The sequence below is a fragment of the Nannospalax galili genome, unplaced genomic scaffold (assembly GCF_000622305.1).
Source record: "Nannospalax galili isolate Female #2095 unplaced genomic scaffold, S.galili_v1.0 scaffold104, whole genome shotgun sequence".
Lineage (NCBI taxonomy): Eukaryota > Metazoa > Chordata > Mammalia > Rodentia > Spalacidae > Nannospalax > Nannospalax galili.
The window spans coordinates 2,204,978-2,218,072 of NW_008353596.1; the positions used below are offsets into that span (position 1 = coordinate 2,204,978).

The 13,095-nt window shown below is 48.1% G+C and overlaps 1 protein-coding gene across 1 annotated transcript in view; it reads right to left on the bottom strand.

The window, feature by feature from the left end:
• Positions 1-13,095, bottom strand: part of Stk10 (serine/threonine kinase 10) — a 109,910-nt gene that overhangs the window by 18,373 nt on the left and 78,442 nt on the right. The window contains exons 9-12 of the mRNA XM_008850764.3: positions 11,814-12,350; positions 8,934-9,064; positions 6,555-6,678; positions 5,954-6,133 (exon numbers count right to left, since the gene is read on the bottom strand). Of these exons, the coding sequence (XP_008848986.1) occupies positions 5,954-6,133; positions 6,555-6,678; positions 8,934-9,064; positions 11,814-12,350 (972 nt within the window). The remainder of the gene's footprint in view (positions 1-5,953; positions 6,134-6,554; positions 6,679-8,933; positions 9,065-11,813; positions 12,351-13,095) is intronic.

Consider the following 13,095-nt stretch of genomic DNA (forward strand, 5'->3'; position numbering starts at 1 on the left):
ACAGACACAAGATCAATGCACAAATATCAATGTACTTTTACACGCTAGTAATTGGCTAAATTGATACACATTTTTAAAAAAATATTTTATTATTTTAATTTTAACTTTATGTGTATGAGTATATTGCCTGCATGTATGTGAGTGTACCCATGTTGTGCAATGCCGCGGAGGTCAGAAGAGGGCTTCAGATTCCCGTGGAACTGGAGTTAGTTAGGACGGTTCGTAGACGCCATGTGGGTGCTGGGAATTGAACCGGGTTCTCTGCAAGAGCAGTCAGTGCTCTTAACTGCTGAGCCATCTCTCCAGCCCCGGTATACATTTTTTGAGACAGGGTTTCCCTATAGCCCCAGCTGGCCTGGAACTCAGAGATCTGCCTGCCTCTGCCTCCAGAGTGCCGGAATTAGAAGTATATGCCACCATGCCCAGCAAATTGATGTGTTTTAAAAAAGTGAATTGACATAAGTATAATTCTAACAAAACATGATGGATTGTACACTAAAACTAAAGACTACTTATGAAAGATATCAAAGAATACCTAAGAAATGGAGAGAGCTCCATCCCACCCAAATTGACTGTTTCAACTGAATCCCAATCAAACCCTGGCAGCTTCTTCAGAGCAAAGTGATGCTAAGACATAATGAAAAACAAGGATAGAGAATCACCAGCAATTAAAGGACTTACACTACTTGATGTCAAGGCTTACTAGAAACATAGGCATCCAGACACACCCATGGGACACACAGACCCAAAATGGACCCAAACCAGATCCACGTTAAAAGACAGTATTTCAGGTAGGTTGGGTAAGTCCTTGATTTCTTAGATATACCACTAAAAGAATAATTGTGGGGCTGGAGAGATGGCTCCGCAGTTTAAGAGCACTGACTGCTCTTGTGATGACCTGGGTTTACTTCCCAGCACTCACAAGGCGGTTAACAGTAGTCCTAACTCTAGTTCCAGGGGATCAGACGTCCTCTTCTGACCTCTGAGGGCACTGCACGACACGGGTGCCCTTACACACATGCAGGCAATACACTCATACACATAAAATGAAAGGATAAAAAAGAATAACTGCTAAAAGGAAACAAGGCACTATTAGGAACTGCAAGACAAACCACAGACTGGGAATAAATATTTGCAAGATACATATCTCACTGAGTGCTTGCATTCCAGATATAAAGAGAACTGTCAGAATTCAGTAATAAAAACAAATCTTCTAGCTAAATAAAGGGGAAAGAGTTCTGAGCAGACACTTCACCAAAAAAGATATGTGGGCAGCAAAGAGGTAAATATACTCATGTATAGCCAGGTGTGGTGGCATACGCCTTTAATCCCAGCACTCAGGAGACAGAGGCAGGAGGATCCCTGTGAGTTCAAGGCCAGCCTGGTCTACATAGTGAGTTCCAGGACAGCTGGGGCTACAGGGAGACCCTATCTCAAAAAGACCAAAAACAAAATACACACACACACACACACACACACACACACATATATACTCATGTATATTCATTAGTAAACACAAACTCAAAACCCCAGTAAGAAGCCACTTCATACCCATCAGGACGGTTAAAATAAAACAGAGAAGCTGAGAAAACCAAGCGCTGGGGAAGATGGAGCGAATGGACTGCTCACACACTGCCATGGAGAAAGAATGAAGAAGAGCATTTGGAAGGGTCTGACAACTCTCCTAAAGTCAAACACATGCTCACCATCTGACTTCTGAACCCCGCCAGCTTGCTTCACCCTCCTTTCCGATTCCTGTTTGCTATCTTCTAAACGGTTTTAGATTTGTGGGCTGAGTCCTGGTCCCGTGATGTCTGGCTTTTATACCTTAGATGCATTTCTTACCTGCAACACTATTGACTTTGGCAACTCAGGGAGAGGAGATGCTGTCCTATGCATTACAGAATGTCTGTGGCATCTCTGGCTGCTAGACCAAAGAGTATTCTATTCCATCTCCCAGCTACGACACCCCCAAATATGTTTGTAGACACTGCCAATGTCCCAGAGGGCTGGGGACAGGAGCTGAGAATCAGTCTTTTTCTAAAAAACAATTTTTAAACTTTTATTTTTATTTTATGTGTATGAGTATTTTGTCTGTATATACATAAGAATACCAAATGCATGCAGTATCCACTGAGGCCTTAGAAGGGGGTGTCAGATACCCCTAGAACTGGAGTTAGGACAGTTGTGAGTTATGTGGGTGCTGGGAACTCAGCCAATGCTCTTAACTGCTAAGTATCCAGCCCCAGCTTAGTGATAGTCAGTGAGCACCATCACACAATTTCATAAGGACTGCTGGCTTAGAGTTGTGCTTTTACAAGTGGATTACTTCATTTTCTGGGACATAACATTAGAAGCAGCAGCTAAGAACAGCCTATGAGATTTTTTTTAAAGGACGCCTAAGATGCTCAAAATACTCATACCTCTGATGACAGAGGGAGGAGACAAAAGAGTAAAAGAAGAGTCCACTTGGCAAAGGGGCACAAGGACTCAGGTCAGCAACCCCTGGGGCCATCTAGTGTCACCAGATGTCAGACAAGCTGCTGTGCCATCCAGTAACAGGTGGTTGAGAAAGGAGTGAACCATTTTCCCAACCAGAAAAACAATGTAGCTTTTAACTAAAAGTTGCCTAGGGTTCCTGAAGGATATAGTCTTCAGGGTTACATACAGTATACAGGGTTAGGGAGTGCTGAATCATTTAAGAAACTCATTCAAGATTGCTTTGTGACAGGGGCACACTCTGAGAAACATGTCATCGTTCAATCTCATCACTGTGCAAACCGGGTAGAAAATATTCAGAAAAAAAAAAACTACTGAACACAGACTGACTTTCCCCTCTCCTCACAGTTCAGTATAGCAGTCACATGCACAGTTATTACACTGTTTCACTGTTTTAAATGATAAACAATCCAGAGGAGACTGAAGGCTCAAGGGAAGGTGGGCAGGTTATATGCAGAAAGAACACCATACATGTAAGTAGCACCCTGAGCTCTGGCACCTGTGGGAGCCCCTGAGCAGTCCCTGAGAGGGTCCCTGAGGAAGCAAATAAAGTACTGAAAACTCCCACTGGGAGCTCTGGAAAGTGACAGTAAATGTGAGCCTCCACTCAAGCTTCCGGGCAAAGTCACTAAAGAGAAAGAAATGGGTGATCAGTGATCATAGCAAGTAAATCTGCCACACTGACAACTAGTAATGGGGAAACAAGCTAACTTCACAGCACAGTGTCCTGAAAAGCCAAAATGGTGAAGATGTCAAACCTTTATTCCCATTAAAACTTGCAAAGAAAACAACCAGAAAAAAAAGAAGGAAAAAAAATTAAAATTGAATCAGGACAGTGGTTCTGCACGGTGGTAGGGTACCTATGTAGAATGCATGAGGCTCTGGGTTCATTCCCAGGAGAGACAGAAACAAGAGAGGGAAGCAGGGAGAGAGGTGGAAGGATGAGGGAGGGGAGAGAGAGGGAGAGAGGGAGAGAGGGAGGAAAGAGAGAGAGAGAGAGAGAGAGAGAGAGAGAGAGAGAGAGAGAGAGAGAGAGAGAGAATCTAGTACTGGCCAGTACTAGTTTCGCAGACTGCCTGGACATCGTCACATATGGGAAACATGAGAGCCCTGCTGAGGAGGAACAGTTTATAAGAACAGTAGCTGGCAAAGGAACAGGGGCTTGGTGGCATCTCCTTTCCATCTACATCCACAAAAAGGACATGTGTAAATGATGAGGTAGAGTCAAGGAAGGAACTGGTATCCCCTGCTATTTCAGGCAGACTGTGGATCTAACACTTGAGAGTCTTCTCATTTAAGGCTCAAAGCATCTGTGTAAGGAATGGATGCCAAACAGCAAGAACTCTGACAGCAAGCTCCTTCCTGCCTGTGGCCCAATGTACTAAGTGATCTGGCCTCTGTACACTTGTCTGATTTCGTCTCTCACTAATCTCTTTTTGCTTCCTAAGCTCTCCTCATATTGGTCATCTGTCAGCTCTTTTGTTTTCTTTTTAATTTTTCAGAGATTTACTTTTTAATTTTATATGTATGTATGTGCACCATGTGCATGCAGTGCCCTCAGAGGCCAGAAGAGAGCACTGGATCCCTTGAACTGACGTTATGGACTGTTGTGAGTTGCTATACGGGTGCTGAGAATTGAACCCAGGTCCTCTGCAAGAGCAGTCAGTGTTCTTAACCACTGAGCCATCTCTCCAGCCCCATATCTATGTATATTTGAGATAGAATCTCACTATGTAACATATGCAGGCCTAGAACTCCTGATCCTCATGCCTCTAGCTCTCAAGCTCTGGGATTACAGATGTGCTCCATCCACCCAGCTCTCTATCCAGATTTCCTCTAGCTAACAAGCCTGTTTATGTTCACAGTATGTTCATCACTGGCACATTTCCACAGTGTTCTGGAAGATAAGGATTGTCTATTTTGTTCATTGTACTATTCCTAACATCCTGCACAGGGCCATACCTGCAGACAATCAAACAGCTATTAGAGAACACTTTTGACAGAGGCAACTGGGACTCAGGGACATAGCCTGTCCAAAGCCCCACAGCAGATGAGCCACAGAGCCCAAACTGGACACAATGCCTGCTCCAGCCCACTCTCTGCAGTTTCTCCTCCTTCACCATATGCCCTACAGACCTGCCAATTTCTCCATTGGTGGGCCAGGGCTGGGAGGAGAGTGAGATATGAGTTGAGTCTCAGTCACAAAAGTAAGGGGATGCCAAAAACTCGGGCACTAAGATAAAACAAATCAAAAGTATGAACAAAATGCCAAACTTTTAAAAAAGAAAAGTTCCAGGGCTGGAGAGATGGCTCAACAGTTAAAAGCACTGACTGTTCTTTCAGAGGATCCAGGTTGGGTTTCCAGCACTCACATAGTAGCTGACAACCATCTATAACTCTAGTTCCAGGGGATCATATGCCCTCTTCTGGCCTCTACAGGCATTGCATGCACAGGTGCACTTACATACATGCAGGTAAAACACTCATAAACATAAAAATAATTAAGAAAAAAAACAACAGATTCCAATGCTACCCCTAGAGGACCTACCTCTTACCTACCTCTTACCTAAGCTGACAATGTTAGTAGAGTCAACAGTCTGTTCATGGACTTGTTTTAATATAGTGCCAGGACTTGAATTCAGGCTTCCCTACATACTAGGCAAATGTTTTACCACTAAGCTATTAATATACCCCCAACCCTTATCTACAAAGGGTTTGAATTCATTTTATCCTATTACTGATTTTTTTTGAAGTCTCTGATTTTGCCTGAGTAGAGTCCCTCACGTCCACCACCCTTGGCTCAGTTGCGTTGGTCAATGGTCCTGGCTCTGCAGGCAGTTACTGCAGCTCTTAGACCCACACAGTGCAGTCTAGGAGCTGAGCTCTGGGACTCCTAGCTCCTTGGCCCACCCTGGCAGGCTGCACACTGTTGTCTGTTGGAGATTGATGTGCCTCTCTGGGCACTCCCACTTGCTTACCTGCCTCCTTCCTCCTCAGAGTCTAGGGAAGGCCATCCCAGCTACTAGATCCCTCCACAGGGAGAAGCATGGGCTATGCTGAGACCCAGATGCCCTGTGCAGGGCAGGCTAAGCATGTCTCCTTCCTGTCATCTCAGGTCCATGCACTTCCTTCCCTTCCCCTTCCCCTTCCAACTCAGAGGGGGAAACAACCAAGAGAGGGCAGAGAACAGGGGCACAGTGGTAACAGCACCTCCAATTTGGGGAGCCACCATCTCTTCTCCCTTCCCTGTTTTTTCAGCCAGGGGTGCTAAGTTGGAAGGGTATAAAAGAGGCTGACCAAGGCCATGTGGAAAAAAGCTGACACAGAGGAAAAGTGGCACAGGAAAGACAGAGGAGGGCTACGAACGTTGGGGTAACAGGCCCCCTGCAGCCCCTCCGCTGTGAAGGAGGCCCATCCTTGTACCAGAGGGGCCCTGGCACCCCTGGAGGGTCACCTCTTTCTTCATCAGCTTGAGCTGCTCCTGGAACTTGGCGTAGTCCCGATCCTGCTCCAGGCGGATCCGCTTGGCTTCCTCTCGGCGCCGCACGCTGTGGTCCTGCTCCATCTTCTCCACCTGCTGCTTCTGCTGCCGCTCCAGGTTTTCCAACTCTGTGTCAAAGAATTTCTTCTTGGCCTGGAAGGAATGAAAATTCAGAAACACTCAGCAGAGTCACTTTATATGTTGGAGGGAGAAGGGAGAGCTCAGAGCTTGGGCTAGACCTGGGCTTGAATCCCAGCCCCGCTGCCCTTTTGCTGTGTGACCAGGGCAAGTTACTTAACCTCTCTCAGTCTGTTTACTCCTCTGAAAAGGAAGACCAGACCACTGGCCTTGTGGGGCAGTGGCATGGACCTCTATGAAGGCGATTTCCTCTAGAAACGCCCCTGAGTGGCTCAGGCTACAATGACCTTTACAAGCATGGCTACCAGTCACTGCCTCTGCCTCTCAGGAAGTCACAGGAACAGCTCTCCACTGCCTCAGTTGCCCCCTCTGCAACTGCCACCTAAAGAAAACCCCAAGGCCAGAAGCCCTGGGCCATCCCTGCTCACACACGCACGTTGATTTCCTGTTCAAAGCGTCTGTGCATTTGCTCCAACTGCAGCTCATGCTTGCTGCTCAGCTGGGTCTGGTTCCGATGTTCTTCTTTCTGGAGAAGCCGAAGTTCTCGAAGTTCCTGGCGCCTGAAAAATGAAAGGATACAAACATTTCCCAGTGAGTAAATGGCCCCTAAAATCATGGTCCACAGCCTCAGTCATGGAGGGTTGGATGATAGAGAATCCCACAGACTCCACTAGAGGCCTGATTGGAACTCAGGCTCCATTTGATATTCACTGACAGTCAAAACATGAACCCTCCATATATAAACAGCACTTTTAGAATCAGTGAGAAAGGAAAGATTCTAATCCAAAAAGTGGTACAGAACAGTGTAAACACAAGAAAATTTAAAATTATCTATGATATGAAATGCAAATATACAAGGAAAAATTTTCACTAAACAGGCAAATGAACAGGGAAAATTGGTACTTTCATGTGCTACTAACAGACGTAAATAGGTAGAACATTTCTGGAGGACACTGGCAATAAGTTTATGCCTTTTGGCATCCAAGTTTCACTTCTGGATTGAATGAGGATATTTATCCAAACAATGAAGGCCTGGAAAGCCTTGGCTTCAGGGTACTCCATTCCTCAGGAGCTCCATCCCTCAGGAGCTCCATCCCCCAGGAGCTCCATCCCCCAGGAGCTCCATCCCTCAGGAGCTCCATCCCTCAGGAGCTCCATCCCCCAGGAGCTCCATCCCCCAGGAGTTCCATCCCTCAGGAGCTCCATCCCCCAGGAGCTCCATCCCCGAGGAGCTCCATCCCCCAGGAGCTCCATCCCTCAGGAGCTCCATCCCCCAGGAGCTCCATCCCCTAGCTTCCTCAGCACTCAGCAACCCAACATTACCAGTAGTCCCAGGAAGCCAAAGGGCATGATGGAAACTGGAGGAATTCTCAGACAGACCCAGGCAGAATCTCTGCTCTACTCCTTGCTAACTAGAGACCCAGGACACATAGCTTATCTACCAAGAGACCCTGTTTCCTCCCTTGCATGTGTGGAATAGGGTCCCCAAGGAAGGCTGTTTGGAACAACTGGAGCGTGTGCAGCTGTTTCTGGCAAGTGGCTTTGCCTTACGCCTTCTTCCTCTGTCCAGTCCTTCGCAATCTTACTGGGCTTGCCTCCATATTATACATGGAATCTGACCCTTTTTCTGCCTCCTCCTAGCCACTGTCCCAGCCTGAGCCCAGAGTCTGATGGTCTTGGACAGAGGTGCCCTGCCTCCCAAGCCAGTTTTGCCCTTCTCCAGTTAAGACCTATAGAACAGCCAGAGAAACTTTCCCACAGGGACATTAGGGCTGGTCACTGCCTGCCATTCCACTTTCTGCTGTGCCTGGAATCTTCCACCTTCCCCCAGTTCACAGACCTCCATAACCTGTCCACCCACAGGCCATACTTCCTTGGTATTCCACACCAAAGACCTGCCTCTTAGATCCTGAAATAAACCAAGTGGTCCCCTCAGGGCCTCATCAACTGCAGATTGCTCAGCACTCCCCCAGCTCTGGGGTGCTCTCTTCACCCTTCAGGCTCAGCTTACTAGGGGTTCCCTAAGCGCAACCTCTGCTCAACACAGGCAACTCACTATCACAAATTCCTAGTGCCTCCCCTCACAGTGTGCAGCACAATCAAGAATTAGCTGTGTGTTGTGTTTAAGAGTCCGTTAGGTATGAATTCTACATGGGCCATAGCTTCATTTATCTGGATCATCATTCTGTCCCACCTGGTGGGTGGATGGACAGGTGATGCATGGATGGATACTTGGGTGGACAGATGGAAAGATGGATGACAGATGATGAATAGGTGATTGAATGGAATAAATGGACGATTATATAGGTAGGTGGATGAGGATAGACATGGGTAGGTGGATGGACAGATGGATGACTGGGTGGCTAGGTGGGTGAGTATATGGACAGGTAGATACATGGATAGATGGATTCACAGATGAGTAGGTAAGTGGAAGGGAAAACAGATGAACAATTGGGTGAATGGAACCTTTCAGTCCATAGATAGTGGATAAATGGATAGAGTAAATGGGTGGATAGATGAGTAGGAAGATGGACAGGTGGATGGATGGGGCTAGGTAGACAGGCAGATGAGCAGAGACACAGATAGGTAGATAGATGCTTGGGTAGATGGGTCATTGGGCATGTGAGTGAGTGAGTACATGGACAGAATGGTGGGTGGCAGATAGGCAGATGAGTGGGTAGGTGGTTAGAAGAGCCTCAAGTAAAACCAGTTCCCTTGGCCTCCTCAGTTCTCCCACTTCACACTTCGGCAGGCAGTTCTCCTGCCCTCTCACGGCACCCCCACCCATTCCCACACTGGTGCCTTCCAGGCTTGCCTGAGAAATCTCATCTCCTCGTCCTTCTTCTCATCCTCACTGATGATCTTGGAGGTGGTGATGCTAACCTCCACACCGTCTACCACAAACTTGCGGGTCCGCTTCAGGGTCTTGTTGTGTAGCCTTAAGTCCTAGTAAGGAAAACATGCCCAAGTTCAGCTAGGAATCCACGGCATAGGCAGGGTGAGGTCCATAGGCCTCCCAGCCCCACAGCCTGGGCCCAGGAAGAACATGGCTGTCCAATGTACCTCTTCCCAAGCAGGGCCTGAGCATCGGACCTCATCCCCTTCCTTCCACTGGTCTCAGGCTTCACAGTGGCGTTCTCACAGAACAGGACTCAACACCAGAAAGAGCTGGTGCTGATCCTCACTGGTTGCTGTTTCTGGGACCCTGGGCAAGTCCCGTGTCCTGCCTGAGTCTCAGCTTCCTCTACCGACCAGGATAAAACAGAACTCATCTCCCACGGTGGCCATGAAGAATGGATGGCAGCTGCATGGGCACACAGCAGTGCCAGCTCATGGCAGGGTTCAATACCTGGTTATTTACTTCTGCCAATCATGACTGCAGACCACAATCCCTAATGGATTTGGTAGCCACACCTGACCTGGCTGGAGCCCATAGGCAGCTGTGCCTTTCCGGCCTTCCGGAGCCAGAAACATGGGACAATTCCTCATGCTTACTTCTCTTTATGAATAACTGCACAGTGAACATTTGGCTACTTACAGAGGGCTGCTTGCCCTGGTAGGTGTCATGGTGGTATGGCATATGCCCTTTGGAAGGGCTTGGTTCTGACCCAGAGGAGGGACGGCCTGCATGGTTTCCTGCCCACTGCCTCTGATCTTTTTTTGGCCAGCTTCCAAGGCCCTTCTTGTTAGAGCCCAGCCCTGCCTTTACAGATCACCCCAAGGGCCTGACAGTCCCTTCAAGGGGAGTGGGATGCCAGGGTAACTAAGAGTTGGTTCCTCACTCTGTATGTTTCTGCCAGCACGCTTCGCTGGGGATCTGCACAACGATAGCAGAGATCCATCACGCTCAGCTCTGTCCACTGAAGACAGGGCCAACTAGTGCGAAGACAGGAGTAGGAAGGAGAGCAGAGGGCAGCCATGGCCACAGCCCTCCTGTGAGCACTGCTCCTGCCCACGGGGCCTCCATCCAGCACTAGCAGGTCACAGCAGCGGACACTGACACAGCCAGGGGCTCTGAGAACTGCTCGTATCCTCGGCTTCGCTGCAGCGGGTTGCTCCTACACCCTGGAGAAGAGGCAGGGACCCTGCTCTCTAGGCAGGTCACTCTTGTTTTTGGAATTTCTTCTTTTTAAGACAGGGTTTCCCTATAGCCCCAGCTGGCCTGGGACTTACTATATAAAGCAGGCTGGTCTTGATCTCACAGAGATTCACCCGCCTCTGCCTCTGGAGCACTAGGATTAAAGGCTTGTACCAGCACACCTGGCTCACTTCATGCCTTTTAATTATATATAAAAATGGTGCTGTAGATCAAACCAGGGCCTCATATATGTAAGGCAAGCACTCTACCACTGAGCTACATCGAGTCCCCTGTCCTATAGATGATGCTTCTACATAAAGGCTACTGCCTAAAATTGGGCAGCTACAGTTTATAACAATCTGTGTCAATTTAAAGAAAAGAAAAGCTGCCGTGGACACACCTGCTGGGACTGTACGTTCTGCCCCAGAGGCTAATGGAGGGCTGGCAGGCTGCTTTTCCTGCCTTCACTGGCCTTTCACTTAACAGCTGTTTGTGTCTCTATTGTGTATTTTGCCCTGAGTAAATCTTGAAAGTAAATAGAGAAATATACAGCATCACTCCTGCCCCAGGCCCCTAAGTCAGGCTTATTTGGGAGTTCCAGTGACCAAGATTAACAGCATCCCAGGCAGACAAGGAAAGGGGTGACCCCTTCTAGTCTCTCAAGGAAGGGTGGGCAGAAAGGCACACACAGCTGGGAGACCAGTCTGAGGTCAAACCACCCTGTGACTTGTGTCAACTCCCAGTGGGTCTCAGCTGCCCAATCTGGAAACTGTGGGAGGAACAGCTCCTTAATTCCTTTTAAGGTACTTTGCACAGGGTGGCTATGGTTATTTAGTGTCACCCACCTCCAGACAGGAGACCAGGGAGCTCAGTTCCTCTCACTGACTCTACCTGTTCAGCCACTGATCACATGGCTGACTCCCCCAGGCAAGAAAAATTTTACTTTTAAAATTAATTTATGAAATGAGCTAAAATCTTAAACAAGGAGCCAGCCTCATGAACCACTTAAAATGAGAGGTAAGAGGCTGGGGATGAAGGGGGATAAGTGCTTAGCATGTACCAGGTTCTGGGTTTACCTCCAGTACCCCACAAAAATACACAAACCATTGAGGAATGGCGGGGAGGAAAGATCGTAAGAGCCAAGTTTGGTTCATGAACATAGGGAAGCAGAGGCTTTCAGGCCACTGGAAGCTTGTATGTGTGAACTTGCGGCAATGGAGGGAAATGGGTGGTGGGCAGGCCCTAATTTGGGAACTGCTGGAAACTGATTACTACTGGGTAAGGGAGAATAGACCTTACTTACCATCTACAGATGGGCTGACTAGACTCCAGGGGGTGAACATGCACTGAAGGACATCTGGGTACAAATGCCTGACTGGATAGAACTTAACGTGTATGGCAGAATACATAAGGGGGGACATTGATGGGGGAGGGGCTCTAAATTTGATTAAGAACTGTTGTATGAAATGTACAAAACCTCAATAAAAACAAATCTAAAAACAATACACAAATAAAATACAATGTAGGCAGCTTTGGATGCTTTTGAAAACTGAGCCTAAGCACTGGAACCCTGGCCAACCCACCTGCTCCTCCCCTCAGGGTGATAGGTGATGTTACCTTGAGGGACAGTGATCCAGACTCTTTGTTCAGGGACAGGTCGGTGGACAGGGAGGTGCTGTAGTCCGTGCTCTCAGAAGTGGACAGGCTGCCACAGTCTGAGGCCCTCTTAGAATGGCTTGGAGCTACCAGGCTGGGGAGCTCTAGGCCACCATTCGCCAATTTCTCGCCACCCAAGGTCTCCAGGGCACTGCTGTTGGGCCGGCTCTGGCTCGCCTTTTGGGATCTACTGGCTGCTGGACTGAGGTCCCCAGCCTGGTCAGTGACTTGCTTCTCTTCAGCCAAATGAATTCTGGCATCCATGGATACTGGTCGGGACTTTCGGAGGGGAGCAGGCACCTTTAAGCCATTCTCATTGCTGGAGGCCCCAATTGCAAGGCTGGTGGTTTGGAGAGATTTATCCTCTGAGGGTTGGCTGCAGGGCCCATTCACAGGTTCCTGAGGCTGGCTGGGAGGCATCGGGGCCTGTGAGTCCTTGTCAGCGTTGTGGCTTGGCTGAGTTGCATCAGCAGAGTCCTGAGTATGGTTGCCCATGGGCTAGAAAACAATCAAGGCTGAGCTGCTGGGGGTCCACGGCAGTAGTCAGCCATGTAAGGGGGCCTGGAAAACCAGGCCCACTGCAGGTGAATCAGTAAGGCCAGTAGAGTGTGACAGGGACCACTGAGCCCAGTCTCCACAGCTCCCCACTACCACCAGGATGAGGAATGGACTTTTCTCCTCTCTTTACCTAATTATAGCTCCCCGCTTCTAGGAGACTGACCAGCTGCAGAGAGGGCTCAGCCAGTCGACACAATGTGGGGAAAATAACCCTTTCACCCCTGAGGCCAGACCTCCTAATTTCTCAACACATGCAGGCAATATGGATTTTTTTTTTTTTTTTTTTTTTTTGAGACAGGGTCTCATGTAACCCAGGCTGGCCTCTGGCTTGATTTGTAGCTAAGGATGACCATGAACTTCTGATCCTCCTGCATTTCCCTCCCAAGTATTATGATTAAAGGTATGAACCATCATGCCAGGTTTATGAGGTGCTGAGCTGGAACCCAGGGCTTTATGCATGCTAGGCAACCTCTCTACCAACTGAGCCCGAGTACCAGACTGGCAATCTTAATTTTCACATGCTATCTGTTGATTGCTTGACGGTAACTAATCACATCTAAAATAAAATCATAAAGTCGCAGTCAATCCTGAATTCAGGGGCTGAATTTAGCTTGTCTGCCCCTTGCATTTTAGTTTTTGTGGAGTAGAAAGTATTAGAAACATTGCTATGATGAGCTGGAATACT